At 38.0% G+C, this 15,150-nt stretch overlaps 3 protein-coding genes across 4 annotated transcripts in view; 1 reads left to right on the top strand and 2 right to left on the bottom strand.

Annotated features, from left to right (window-relative positions):
- Window positions 1-2,892: 2,892 nt before the first annotated feature.
- LOC119011459 (transcription factor BTF3 homolog 4-like) lies at window positions 2,893-7,554 on the bottom strand. 2 transcript variants are annotated; one of them, XM_037084600.1, is made up of 6 exons: window positions 7,454-7,554; window positions 6,856-6,915; window positions 5,525-5,638; window positions 4,921-5,122; window positions 3,687-3,746; window positions 2,893-3,294 (listed from the first exon to the last, which is right to left on the bottom strand). In XM_037084600.1, exons 2-6 carry the CDS (start codon window positions 6,907-6,909, stop codon window positions 3,248-3,250), a joined length of 477 nt encoding a protein of 158 aa, XP_036940495.1. In that variant the 5' UTR covers window positions 6,910-6,915; window positions 7,454-7,554; the 3' UTR covers window positions 2,893-3,247. The 2 variants fall into 2 exon arrangements, with proteins under 2 accessions (XP_036940495.1, XP_036940494.1); XM_037084599.1 differs by having other exon boundaries at window positions 6,856-6,918; window positions 7,454-7,552.
- A 367-nt stretch (window positions 7,555-7,921) lies between these two features.
- Window positions 7,922-13,134, top strand: txndc12 (thioredoxin domain containing 12 (endoplasmic reticulum)). Its single transcript, XM_037084598.1, has 7 exons — window positions 7,922-8,116; window positions 9,349-9,409; window positions 9,659-9,711; window positions 10,014-10,087; window positions 10,249-10,318; window positions 11,620-11,703; window positions 11,858-13,134. The coding sequence occupies exons 1-7, from the start codon at window positions 8,017-8,019 to the stop codon at window positions 11,935-11,937; spliced, it is 522 nt and encodes a 173-aa protein (XP_036940493.1). The 5' UTR covers window positions 7,922-8,016; the 3' UTR covers window positions 11,938-13,134.
- Window positions 13,135-13,739: 605 nt separating this feature from the next.
- The window catches only part of gipc2 (GIPC PDZ domain containing family, member 2), a 19,028-nt gene continuing 17,617 nt past the window's right edge, over window positions 13,740-15,150 (bottom strand). The window contains exon 6 of the mRNA XM_037083704.1: window positions 13,740-15,118. Within this exon, the coding sequence (XP_036939599.1) occupies window positions 14,967-15,118 (152 nt within the window). The 3' untranslated portion in view covers window positions 13,740-14,966. The remainder of the gene's footprint in view (window positions 15,119-15,150) is intronic.

Genomic DNA, 15,150 nt, shown 5'->3' with positions numbered 1-15,150 from the left:
TTGAAAAGCCACACTGCATTTAAAGGGCAGCTCCACCAATTTTGCACATTTAAGTGCGCTAACAAGCCACAAGGAGTACTCCAAATGTGAAAAAGTAGAATAAAGCCTTTTGTGGCCACAAAGGAAGCTGCACGCAATCTGATAAATCGCCTCCAGTGATGTTACTCAGTGGCTATGTTGCATTGTGGGTAAAGTAGGTTGTGAAAAGCAGTCCACTGGTCTAGTATCACACTCCATTAACACTCATTATTGATAGTTTTTATTTATGAATTATTAGGTTGTTATTATTTATTTAACCTGCAAAACTGTTAATGACGTGTTGTCATTTACAGTGGTGTCAAGATATAAAATGACCACATAACAAGGCAATGTTTTATATAGCTAGTAAAAGAAAAAAAAAAGAAAGAAAAATACAGGGCAAGTATGCTCAGAAGTTCAAACAGGGTAAAAACAATGTGGTTGTAGCAGATTAAAAATGAATAGGTACATGAGTGAAAAGCATAAATTTACACTAGCTAACAATTAAAGCATTTACAATCAAATATAACAAGATCAGAGATGAGGGCTTTGAACTGCCTCAGTGGCAGTAAATAGTTTAAGTTTACACCTCATATATATGCAGCTTATGATCCTGACAGCTGCCTTTTATATTTTTGGAATTCTGGACATGTTTTATGTGTTAACGTTTATATTTATCATATTTACCACTGCGTATTTTATAGTATTTTATGACTATTTTATTCTTAGATTGTCACACATATTCTTCTCATTATGGACAGCTTAAAAGCAAATGATCAAAGTTAAAACAGCAGAACTAGAGGTATCGCCTTACTTGATCCACACATTTACACACATCTTTTGCTTTAAAATGTGGTGCTTACGTTAACCTAAATGTATTCATTTATTTATAATTAGATAGCTGAACATGTTTGGTAAAAAAATAAATAAATAAGTGAACATAAAAATACATCAGATTCAAATTCAGTCTTTCTGCCAGTCGAAAGATAATTAGCTTCCATCTACTTTGATAAGCTATGGAGCTATGGTTTCAGTCATTTTTCAAGGAAAGATTTTAAAGCATTGCTGGTTCTCAGCTTCCTAAATGTAAGAATTTGCAGCTTTTCTCTGTCAAATATGACAGTAAATGAAGGGTCTTTGGATTTTGGACTGGCATGCATTTTCCAATTTTTTTTATTTGTTGACATTTTTAGACTAAAATGTCAAATGAATTGGCAGATTGAAAAATAAGTATGAGGCCTAGTCTGTGTCTTAAAATGTGTACTGTTACAGGTAGTATCATAAAAAATAAATTTTCAAACACCAAATGTACAAGTACTGATGATGATGCAGCAGATAAATGGGCTATCAACAATTAAATATATATATTTTAACACTGGACTTTCATCACTGATACATCCATGTGTGACAGCTAAGATGTAGTGGAGAAGCATATTGACGTAACTCATAATTGAGGATGCACAGCACTAGAATGAACTGTACAATCCCTTAGCAGCATTTCATCAATAGTGTCAATAGGAACTTGTGTGTACACTCCTTTTTTAAACCCTTCATTAGTCATGAGCTTTTATTTTCAAAGCGTCACCCCACAGTTTCCGGTTTGGTGCAGCTGTCACCGTGTGTCTTGCCGCAGCTGAGAACGGTTCAGCTCATCCCGCTCTGCACTGTGGACCAGCCGCAGCAGCAACAGCAGCAGCAGGGACATTTTGGCTCAAACCGGGCTGAAGGTGGTGTGCTGAGCCCCGGGGCGGGTCCGCAGCTCCGTCCCGCTCCCGGCACGACACCCTTGAGCCAAAATGGCACACTCATCCCGGGTAACCTTGTCAGAGCTCCCTCTCTGCGGCTCAGACTGACAGCTGCGGCCCATTGATCCGCACGATGCAGCAGAGCAGCGTCAGAGGTGATCAATGCAACGGGATGTTACAGTGATGTGTACAACCCACCCAACCAGCTAACCCATCCTTATCCTCACACGCCAAATTGTTACTGATGAAAATCAAGCCGATACCAACCTTTATTTCAAGATTTATTCATAAGTGCTGTATAAATAATTCACAAAAACCCTTGAACTTACCTGAACCAAAGGTGATGTAATGAAATAACTCAATATTACTGTGACCAACAGATACAAACTAATTATTAAATCAAAGATAACATACAATAGACAGCAATCCATCACCTTAGTGAGGTTGGAACTTCACATTCTGTCATTTGTATTTATTCAATTAAGTATTTAAAATAATCCCCCTTCTACCAGATGCATCACAATGACACTTACTTTTTGAAGGGGCACTGTTTAATTTTGGAGAAGAAATTCTAACTCTAATTCTAACTTATATTCACAATATGAATGAGGTTGTAACACAAACCCAGATTTTGTTTTCTATAACTAAATGAACAAGCTGTTCTCAGGGGAAAATAAGGTCCCCTGAACACTGTTTGAGGCTAGAAAGCTGGCAGGGTCCGCTGCTTACAAAGTAAAACAGTGTGTAAGATACATATAGCCCTGTTCAGAAAAGTTTTCCATCTGATACCTGTAAATAGTTGTCGTTTTAATTAAATTCAGTGTAGTTTTAAAATGTAACTGTGGTTGTCTGCAGTGAAAATCTATTATTATTTACCCCCCAGACTTAAGTTACACAACAGCTCAGATATCTATGAATTCAAGGAAGTGTAGAGGAAGAGGCCCTCTGTCGGGCTCCTCATAAGCTGTTTAGTTCTATTTATAAAATGTGCATCACTTACAAACTTTACATATAAAAAGGAAACACAAGACTGCTGACTTTGTTTCCTCATTAGCTGTGGATATTAACTCTTCTAGAGCCCAAAACAATAAACAAATCTGAGGAACCAAGTAGACAAAAAGGACAAACATTAATAGCCCAAAAATGTTTTATTAAATTCATAAATCACCACTATACTGTAAAGTGAATTCTTTATTCACTTTCATATACAATCTCTTAAATACTAGCCATGTTTAACCATGTAGAAAGCTTAGTTGAGTCCTCGTTTCTCGGCGTGTCCACAGCCTACTGAAATCAAAACCTTCTGTATCTGCGCGCTGTTGTTGAGTTGTTGTGGCAGGCTAAACCCGAAGTGGTTCACGTCTCCGGAGATGATGCATCGCACCTTTAACAACCGTTTCCCCACAAGAGGAAATGCCCTTTGTGAGTCCAGTATGGAGGTAACAAAAAAATTGAAACGGTTGACAGAGAAAAAACAGGCTTCGTCAGTTTGCTTCATTCTTTGAGGCTTCATCAAAGTTCTCCACAAGATCTGCGAGAGAGAAAACAACAAAGTAGATCAAGGTTTTGTTCTGAGAGCAGACGCAGGGTTTGATCAAAGTGACACAGACAATTTGTCAAACAATTAGAGATTGAATTAATTTCAAACAACGTCTTTATATCTAACATTCTGAAGCTGAAGAGTTGCTATAAACCTGTTGAAAAAAAATGATGCAGTGCAAAGTCCTTATTGGCTTGGCTGGAAAAAAAAGAGAAACCAGCTGTAACAGATGAAGTGTTTAATATATTTCAGAAATAAATCCTTTATTTAATCTACAAGGTGACGTGTTCCAGAAGCATTAGCATTGTTTTATTAAAAGCCCCATAAAGCCTGAGGAGAACATCTTTAAATTGTCTCTGTAAATTAAGGCAATGATCATCTACCTGGTACATCGTCGTCCTCTTCTTCTGCAATTTCCTCCTTGACTGCTTTCATGTCCATGGCTGCAAAATATATAAAGAGAATCAGGAGTGAATTAGAAGTCGAGATGAAAATTGGCATAAGAAAGTTTTGTGATAATAACTGCAGGCTTTAGTTAACATAACATGTCCCAAATACATGAACATGACATTTTATTATCTTTGGTAGTTGCTCATCAGTCTGTACTCTACAGCCATATCACAAGATCAGTTGTTTTGCCAGGTGGAAAAACTTGTCATTTTTCCTGTGTGTTCTTTAGTGACTTCATATCCATCTACATGCAAATCCCAAGGTCAACTGCTTCATAGTCAGTTATCTAGATTCTCAAAAAGTGTGCTGGATAGCTGAGAGGACGCTTTAACTGGTTCACATCTCAAAGTCCGGCTTCAGCGCTAGATTTCATATCAGGACTGAAGCTGGGTTCATGTCCAAACTGGAAACCTTGATGAAAATCATTTAGAGTAGTTGTTAACTTTCCAGGTCTGGATTTTCAAGTTTAATAATCACATAAAAAAGGAGACGCCAGGGCATCATAATACCGACAGAAGGGCTATAAAACAGGTAAACCACGGTAAACTGTTTTTGATTTCTGTTTACCACATTTTATAGCCTTTGCCAACGCTACAGTGGTGAATAAAATAAGGACTGCAAATTCAGTTTGCGATCATCATAATGCGAACAAATACTTCACCCCTTTAAGTTACAGGCTTCATAAGTTGCCATTATATACATAAAAAAAACTTCTGATAATTTTCTGGCAGATTTTTTACTCTTTCCTCAAAGGCTTATGGTTCTCTTCAGATTTCATCGCTGTGAAACCTTTTCCTCCAAGTCATATTTACAGACTTAATCTCCACTGGTTCTCCAGTGATTCTAAACAAACAAAGGGCTGCTGCACAGAGCCGTCAAACAGATCTGCTCAAGTTCACTGATACGTTGATGGCAGCATATTCAACTGTGTGTCTGTTTGAAGCAAGCAGAACCATGACTACCTTCTTTTGATGCACAGGTCATTTATATGTCAGTAGGGTGTATCGTTTGTCCACATGGAGCCCTGAACTCTGGTTGAAAGCATTCATAAAATCTACTGACTTTTCTAAAAGCCCACAGAATACGATGATGATCGCTGATATAAGACGAGGATCCTGACATTGTGACAGTGAGTATTTATGCACATGTTGTTGTAAGTGTACTCACATTGCCGTGGGAACTGCTCGGCCAGCTTGCGCAGGCTGGTGAGGCTGTCGGCTCCCAGCTGGCTCAGGATGCCTGGCAGCATCTCTGTCAGCTGTTTGGTCTCAGCGTGGCCCGTGATGGCGAAGGTATTGGCAGAGAGAGACGCCTGCACTTTGGGATTGTTGAAGTGGATCACTGTCCCATCATCTTTTATCATATTCACCTGAAAAATACAAGCAAAAACTATACCATCAGAATTAAAGCCACTAAAACCTGACAGTATGTATGTTTGGACACCTAATTAAGTTGTGGCATATTTAAGGGTATATAGCATCAGACACACTGTCTTTAGAGTCTTTGATTGGATAAAATAAACCATTAACAGTTTGAGACAAATTAAATACTGTGCATCAGGTTAGTATCTTTGCCTTTAGTGCTTTGATTTAACTGAAAACTTTGTGGGAGCTTTTTGAATAAAAGCTCTCTAAAAATGAACTAGATGACATGAGAACGCTGTCATTAGGCTCTCCCAGTCTTTTATCTCTTCTCATCAGGACTCCCGACAAGTCAAAGCAGTACAGCTACAGTCAAACAAAATGACATTAGTGTTCCTTTGATGGCTCACCTCTTCTATCCCTGCAATGTTGTTCACTGCCAGTTTCTTCAGTGAGCCCTGGAGTTTTTTGTCATCAGCTGTCGCTGTCTTGTGAACAACCTTTTTCTTCCTGCGGGCAGTTCCCTGAGGGAAGAAGGAACAGGTGTGGTTGTCAAAAAGGAGTAGATAGCTGAATTGGGCAGAATGTCAAACACATTGTAATACCACTGGGTCACATTATTTTTTCAAAATGCAAATGGTTCAGTTTTTCCATTCTATCTTGGAGACAATATTTACTCATTTCTAGCTGTTGACAGTGACGCATTTTCAAACACAAGATTATAAATAGTTAAGACAACATGTAAGGAAAGGGTGGCTGTTTACTTAGGTTTTAAAGTGTTTGAAGGTTTAGTAATTTGACTTACACCAGCTTTTACGAAAGCCGTTTGTTTGTTTTTTTTTAACCCAAAACAATGCTGATACTAAGCTGTATGAATGCCATACATTTATATACTTAATAATGCTGTCTAAATAAGTTGAATCAACCTGAATGCCTCCAGTGAACCACATTTAGTGAAGCTCTACATCAAAAAGAAGGTGCTCCTGATGTATTAGTGAGCAAAATGCTGTAAACAATAAAGGGAAGTGATTACCTAAAAGTCCACATAACACATGCTTATTTAAAGTCCATAAACTTAGAAAACTGTTATCATCATGGCTACATAATTAGATACAGAGTCTCTGTATGAAAAGGGGTCTTTTACAACTACATTTCCTCTAGTTTGAACACAAGTATGAACATATTAATGTCTTCCTTCCTTTGCATGAAATAACTTTCCATAATGTTGGCTGTGACTAAAAATAGGCATATTTACAAAGATCTTAAAAACCATACATTCTTACTGATAAACTGATCCAGGCTCAAAAATGAATGTTTGAGGAGTAACTCTCTTTGTGACTGCGAGTTACCAACAGTGTGTAGGATCCTCTTATTGGTTTTGGTGAAATTCAAATTGAGTAAATGTATGTCAATGTGGGTGCAGTCTGGAAAATGGCAAAATGCTTCAATCAGGGCAAAAATAACAAATAACGCCACCTAGTGTGAGGCTGATCACCACACAAAACACTTGAACAAAGCCATGGAGGCCACAGATGGATGCCCCTCATAAAGGGAATGCTGAGGTCAGGGGGGGACAGTGCTGACAGATGCTGAATGCCATCACACTCCTTAAAGTAAGCAACAACTGAACTAGCAACACTAGACATATAACAGTGTGAAACATTATTGCACTAATAGTGTGAAAAGATATTCATTAGTATGTCCAAATAAATAAAAAAAATTAAAAAATAGCAGACTGTACCTTTCCACCTATCCGGACCTGTGCCTGAAGTTTGGCGAGCTTCTCTTGGTTCATAGTGTTCTGCTGGAAGAAAAGAATAACACGTTATGATCATATTACCAGGCTTAATATATATAAAAGCAATGGACAAACAGAAATTACAGGTTTCACGGGTGAGAAACCAGCATATATTTTTTATTGCGCACGTGATTTCAAGTTGAAACGCGATAGACAGTACAAGTTGGGCAATCAGAGCTATATTAATCCACATTTCCACACATCGGTACTAAGAGCTAGCAGACAGCTAACAGATCAAATGACAACTATACTGAAGCCATACTGACGGTAGACCAACATAAATTAAGTAAAGTGATAAAGAAAAGTATCTGGAACCAAATTCCAAAATGTAATTTAGCTACGACTAACGGAGCTAACTGCTAACTAGTTGGGTGCCGTTAGGTAACTAGCAAAAAGGCTAATTTAGCATAGTGGCTAAAGGAACAAGATAAACGAACTGGAATTCTAGTTCCTGGCGAGGAAAACAGCGGACGTCGATTACAAATCAAACGATGAAACAAAACAACTCAGATGTAAACCACAAAATGAAATCGTTTTTTACCTTTTAAAAGGAATTAACTGACAATCGGTTGGACTGTTCTTGCTACTAATGAGACTGGAGCAGCGCAGCTTAAACCCGCGTCAAGCAGCAGCAATAAAACACACTTCCTTCAAAGAATGTCAGAATAAAATCAGCATGTCTCACAAACGGTATATTTATGACTTATAAATAGAATGTGTTAACTCGTAAGGTGGTAACATATATATCTTATTAAATTCATTTGGGAATGACACGTTAAATACCTGATTGAGTATGCTTGTGAACTATTTTTCTGGCTTTTAAACGTTTGTTTTCATGATAGTTTCCGGTTGTTCTCTTACTTTTCGTTGTCTAACTTGACCATTAAAGCCGCAGACAGGAGCACGCGGTTATCTGGATATGACGTAATGCGAACAGCCGTGCTGACCAATCGGAAGAGGAGGAGGGAGGGGCACACACGCGACCTTATTGGACATTACTTTTACTGTGAAATTCCACTAGTTGCACATCCGGGTCTCCGATTAACCCGAACAGTCACTGCAGCTACCTTGTAACCAATAGCTGTGTGGAAAAGGCCAGTCAAAATGCAAACGTTTCTTGTAAACATCGCATTATTTTCGTCTCTGCAGGTTTTGTTGTCTTTGACGTGTTTTCAACAGGTTGTCGACGCAGCCAGCGGGAAAGGTGAGTTCATATTTTGAGTTGATTTACATTCAGGAGCTAGCATGAGCCGGCTAGCTCCCCGCTAGAGAAGAGCTAGTTGTCTTTGTATCAGCATCCTGGATCACAAACCTGTATCCTGGAAAGGTAATTTAATAAGGGAGACGAAGCGTCCATTAATAATGATAATAATGATAATAATTTAATAATAACTAATACATCGATTATTAATCTCCACCTTTTCAGATGCCGCCAATACTACTTTACAGTCATGCCATCTTATTAGTTGAACGTTAAAGTTAAATGTTATCATTTTGAGATTGCATTAAGATCTTTACTCAGCCACAAGCATTTATAAAAACATAATTTTCCCCCTATTATATTCAGAATATAATCAATATGCGTATATTGAATAAACAACTTAAGATGTAAATGCATTAGACACATATGAATTAATGTGCAAGAGTACAAGTTGTAATCATTTACAAGCCATAAAAACAACTTTACAGGAAGGTGCATCAGTGTCACTATTTTACAAATTACAAGCATAGAAGTATGACTGGACAATATGACTGGAAAACAAATGTATTACAGATGCAACAGACTATTCCTTTATTTATTATTGGTGATGTTTTTGGTTATTTTCAAGATGAATCGATTAGTTAAACTTTTTAAAGTGGGGAAAAAAGATCATCCTAGTTTCTTAAAGCTCAGGTTAATGTCTTTAAATGCCTTGCTTTGCCAGAAACAAAACCCATACATTTTTAGAATAATTATGTATCATGTGTCAGAATTTTCTGCCATTTTTACATTGAAAATGACTATAATGATTAACTAGTTATCAGTTATCAGTATTTTTCTATTGATCAACTAATCGATCGGTTGTCAACCATCGCAGCTCATAATTGTATTAACTGTATCAAGGGTTGAATCCCATTGCAAGGAGAAAATGAAGTGCACTACTCAAAATTAGTAAGGGCTATGCCTGCATATGTGCATGTGCAATAAAAGTCATTTTGAATATGGTGCATTATTCATTCACAAAACACAAAAGAAAAATTCCAATATGTCACAGGAGTGTTCACACAAGAGTTCTTATCTCCCTTCATATTAAATTACCACCATTCATTTGTGTTTGTCACAGTTTGCTCACAGTTCTTTGTATTGATGTGTATTCAGGGCAGACCCACCCTGTTGTAGAAACATAATACTAGCTACACAATGCGAGTGTGCTCAATAATCCTTTCTCCCCACAGGGTTTGGAGATAACATCCACTGGAGGACGCTGGATGATGGCAAGAAGGAAGCAGAGGCCAGGTCAGTTCACACTTCCTGTCACCTTTTGTGCAAACATTCACCTCGAGGGAGGCCTAAATCCTCCACGTCTGCATTTCCACTCCAGACAGACATGTTGATACCAGTCGCTTGTTGTTGATGATTTTTCATCACGAGGGTTTAATTATTTTTTACTTAAGTGTCAGTCATGACAATCAAAGTAGTTTTCAGTGTTCCCTTGCTCACATATGATCTTGACTCATTTTTCTTTACGTGTGTCTGCAATGACAGTGGGCTGCCAATCATGCTCATCATCCACAAGAGCTGGTGTGGAGCCTGCAAAGGTAAAAGATTTTTTCCCCTTTCTTTATACAAACACGAGGTCAGGAACTTTACTGTTACGTCTCAAAAAACCTGTTATGTGCCCACTCTATCTGTGTGTAAATGACAAAAAGCCATTACTGAAACAAATAGTTAATAGATAGATAATAAGCAAACAATAATTTGTTTGTTAAAATAATGACATTTTTTATCAAGACACAGGACCAGCACTGTATTGTGCTGATATCCATTATGATTATGACAGGATTTGATGTAAATAGAAGAAACTGTAAATGATAATTGCATTGTGTTGCCTCCACAACAGCACTGAAGCCCAAATTCGCCGAGTCCAAGGAAATCTCCGAGCTTGCACACAACTTTGTCATGATCAACCTGGAGGTGAGGACATGTTTAATGTATTTCTAAGTTAATCGGATTATTATTTTAAATCAGTTGTAATTTGGGGATGATTGTGCTAAACTGAATATACATGTACGTTATCAGGGGGATGAGATTTGTTCCCAGGCTTGTAGATGATAAGTTATCTCCTATTTGAACAGGATGAGGAGGAGCCAAAGGATGACGCCTTCAGCCCCGATGGTGGATACATTCCTCGGATTCTTTTCCTGGGTACGGAGGGGGTTGAGTCACGCTTCATGTAAACAGTTTGTGGGATTCCTTTGGACAGACTAATTGCACAGTTACCCCCGAAAAATATGCTGTGCCCGATAAGAGTTTCAGTCGGCTGGACTTGAGTTTCACCGGCATGTTTTTGTCTTGATGACAGTACAGTTAAAAGGCCAAGATGTTGCACTTTTTTTCAGAATTTCTCAGAGCAATTGGAGGCAAACCACCTCAATGATTTGGAAAGTAACTGTAATTCCTAGTGGAGAACACATAGATAAAGATATTGAAACAAGAACATTTCAAACGTGTGTAAAATAATTAATAAAAGGTAGAAATAATCAAGCTTTGATTGGAGGAATGCAAAATCAAGCATCAAATATCACCTGTTTGTTGTGTTAAATACAACATGGGTGTAGTGTGTAAATATTAAAGAAACACATCACAGGAATATTGTGCCTCAGTGTAGAAATGTAATATTAAAGTACTTGAGAAATGAATGTAACATCAGGCTTAAACTAAATTACTTCCCAGATTCGATGGTTCCTTTAGTGAAAAAAGCTTGTTGTGTGTTGTTTATCTGATCTTCCTTTTCCAGTTAACTGAATATAATATCTTTTATTGAAAAAGGACCCTCCCACCAATAACCAATTATTTGATAGACGAAAGTGAATCGGCAGCAAAACATGCACAAAATGTTCTGCTTCCAGATTGTCAAATGCCAATATTAGCCGGTTTTCTTGGTCCTCATTGATAATAATTGATTTTGGACTAAAAGCTGGACAAAACAAGCAATTTGAAGATGTTAGATTGGGCTGAGAGTTGCTAGGAGCATTTTTTGAACCAGAATAATTAATCACCCCTGAAATAATTATTGAGATACTTTTATTAAAATAGCAATAGGTAGCCCTGTATTGTTTGGATTGCTTCAGATTTTAAGAGGCTGGGCTTTGTTGGCTATTTGAATACTTCAGTTTCAACTTCAGGGAGTTGTTTAATTATTTTCTAACATTTCATTGACATGAATAATTTATGAAATAATCCAACCATAACCCAAATATTTTGGAGAATTGATTAAGAAAACAATGACTAGTTGCAGCCCTGTATTGTTTTGTTTGAGTCAGCCAGTCATTTGCTGGTTTTCTTAGTCTTCTATAATAATAAGTTGATGGCTTTCTAATTGGACTTTGGGGAGTTTTTGCAAAGAAATGTAATTATTGACGATAACACTTGTCAGATGAATTTGTAAAGAGTTTGGATTTCAGCTGTGTTTTGCCTTGACCAAACCCTTTATTCGACCCTTGCAGATCCCAGCGGCAAAGTCCATCCTGAAATCACCAACAAGAATGGAAATCCAAACTACAAGTATTTCTACAGCAATGCAGATCAAGGTAACATCCAGATTATCATCATTTACCTGGAAAATCGGATTTTATGATGCAATACAGCTGCCTTGAGCTCAATGAATATGTAAGTTCCCTTTTTTAAAAGTAGCTGATGATGATGTTTTTTTGTTTTTGTTTTTCTCATCTTCCTCTTGCTAAGTTGTGTCTGGTATGAAAGAGGCTCAGGAGAAGCTGACGGGCGACGCCTTCAAGCACGGTCACACTGGAGACGAGCTGTGAGGAGGTGGACGCGGTCAACAGGCAGTAAGGGCTACACTTCCTCCACCTGAGGCGGTGCTTCAAAACGCCCTGTAACATCCCCAAACAAACCTCCACCTCCCACCCACTAATGTGTGAGGGTCCGTCTCACTGACAGAACAAAGCCAATCATTAGAAAGGACCTCGATTCTCCAGTTCTGCTTTTTGTCCTGTGAAGTTTTTACCAACACTACAACTCAATTTCCTGTCACAGTCTGTGTTTTAAAACATGTATATTTGTAACTACTGTTAATTAAATGCCATGTACTGTACCAACTGTCTGTAGAGGATATAACCAACTCAAGCTAGCCAAGTTAACTGTTTCTAACTCGCACTTGATGTCTAGAAATTGCCAAGTTTTCAAGTAATTTGCCTTTTTTGTGTCACCGGGCAACCACGAAAGTGTTTATTTTAGACATCTTACACTGTAGACGACATGAAATTCATCTTAACCAGTAGAATCATGTTTCACCGCCAACAGCAATGACACTCAGTACTTCCTATTAGACAAGATAATATTTTAACACCCTCAGTGATGTGCTTCCAAAGATCCTCTACAGTATGTTCAATCTATCTGTGACTTTACCATGAACTACAACATGGACTCTGTACTTCTCTTTTTTCTTTAAGATATTATTCATTGAATCCTGCCAATGTATGTATACTTGCTGTAATAGCTGTATCTACATAATTGTTTTTTCTTTTCTTTTTTTTTCAGTTCTGAGTTCTGTTTAACTACTTGTGAAGTGACACCACCAGGGCTGCAATTAATGATTATTTTCTCGATAAATCGATTAGTTGCTTTTGATATAAAATAGCAGAAAAGGGATGATCAGTTGACCTTGAGGGTCTTGTGTTGTCCACAATGCAAATATATTCAGTTTACTGTGGTAGAGGAGTAAAGTAAACAAGAAACATTGACATTTGAGGAGCTAGAGTCAGAATTGGTTTTTTTTTCCCCTTAAAAATTACTCAAACTGATCAAGAGATTATCAAAATAGTTGGTGCTTCATTTTAGAGCGTAAACTAATCGATTAATCGTTGCAACTCTAGACACAATTCTTTTTTTCTTGTCAGCCTTGTTAAACTCTTTGAATGAGGGATGAAAATTGGTTAAGTGTCTTGATGTATTTTATACATGTACACAGCCAAGTGTGCAAATAAAGTTTGTTGTACTGAGTTGTTTGTGTTTATTGTTGTCCTGGCATATTTACAGTGGGATAGGATTTTTTTTTGCATTTTATGCATTTTTAATTGCTCAGGAAATAATCCATGCATGGACAAAACAAATCAGGCTTATTATTAATTTAAGGCTATATACTTAAAAACATAAAATAATAAGTCCAACAACCAACAAGTAAAATGTCACAGATTTGTCCCCCTTCTGTTTCTGCCATTACAGCCTCTTATAGCCAGGTGAAGTCAGAAAAGTCAGTGAGAGCTGAAGGCTTAATGCGACATTCCAACATTCCAGGGGTGTATTCATGTTGGAATGTGGAAGCAACTTGGATTTTTTGTCGTTCAGAACATTTTAAACATGTTGTTAGTCGTTTCTGGTAGTTGAGTGACAAGGAAGAGCACAATGTAGACTCAGCAACTCGTGCACCAAAATGTTCTCAGACTTGACAGGGTGTTCATGTGAATCTCTTTTCCGATTATTCCATCACAACGTGGATTATGGGCCTGTGAGTGAGTAGAAGTGGGGAATGTTGAGCCTTGGCAGAAGTGTACACTTTACCAAGTGCCAGTGTAGTTATGAGAGAGATGCATTCACGACACAGCTGTAAACAGTACATCAAATTTTATTGTCTATCCAACAACAGTGATCCCTTATGGTTTGTCAAACAATATGTGACTGCTGCGAGCAACAGTAGGTGGAGTCACCATTTAAACTCAGTTTGACAGTGATTTAAATAGTGCTGTTACATTAATGCGAGTGCATTTATTCATTTAAGACATTGAATTGCAATTGATCCCATTCCAGACACAGTCTTATAAATGGCTTATTCAGGAAAGACGCTTCTTTCATACCGAGCCACATCTCAGAGTAAAAATGTCTTACAGCATATGATTTTTCATGATAAAATAAATTACAAGAAAAAAATAAGCGTGCATTTCTAAAAAAAAAAAGCCTCATATCATGACATGCTAACAGCGCTAACAGACTAGAACAACTTGACAAACATAAGGAATGTTGGTGGAACGAGAGTCATCCTTTGCTAAAGGCATTGAAAGATAAAACTCTGCATTGCATGGATGAAAGGCTAGAGCACAAAGAAGAGTTTTGAGAAAAATCACAAGGTAAACAAACATGGATGTGAACGTGGCCAAAAGCTCTGACATCTTTCCACCGTGAGGTCATTTAAAAGATTTTAAAATACAGGAGGGAAATAAAATGAAGCCCGAGAGGGAAAGAAATATTGCTACAATCTCTATAATTACACTAATTACACAATGCTGCTGCTGCTGTAAAATCAGCAACACTTTCACATATAAAAAAAGCCTATAAAAAGCTGTGTGACACATCTGCATATTCAAAATGACACAGCAATAAAAGTGTGATTAAAACTCTGATTGAAAGTTTAAGTTGTGCACATTCAGAACCAGTGTTGACTAGGTTTACTGCTCAGACAGACAAGCAGCATCACGAGCTCGTAAGATGCAGCTACATCACGTGATCATTGCTCAAAGAGGGGGTACAAAAGGTTTACACAACATCTGGAATTAATCCCCAGCTCTTTAGCAAGCAGGAGGCCTCTCCGGTGTCAGAAACTACATTCCACATTTCATGGATATCTTTACAAGATTACACTGAAACGCTGACGTGCTTAATTCCATCTGTGAACCCGCTTGGCTGTCGATTTAAGAGGCTCTATCCATCCGCCCCCGTTTGTGCTGGTGTAAGTTTGTCCAGTTTGCTTCTGAGGATATGAAAAGGTGACTGGAGGAAGTGTGTATGTATGTGTGTGTGTGTGTGTGTGTGTTTGAGGGGGGCAGGAGGAACTTAAAACTTAAAATCTTCCCTGCTTGGCGTCTCCGATGGCCCCCCAGACGTCAAAGACAAACTCGTCGGGGAAGGCGAAGTCTCCGAGGGTCTCGTCCAACGCCATGGCGAATTCATCCGGGTTCTTCTTGTCGCGGCCAACCTCAACCATGGTAGCAGCTGGACGGAGAAAAGTAGAATACTTCAAGTTC

The sequence above is a fragment of the Acanthopagrus latus genome, chromosome 21 (assembly GCF_904848185.1).
Source record: "Acanthopagrus latus isolate v.2019 chromosome 21, fAcaLat1.1, whole genome shotgun sequence".
NCBI lineage: Eukaryota > Metazoa > Chordata > Actinopteri > Spariformes > Sparidae > Acanthopagrus > Acanthopagrus latus.
The sequence above is the reverse complement of the archived record's forward strand: the minus strand, read 5'-3'. Positions and strand labels throughout refer to the sequence as shown.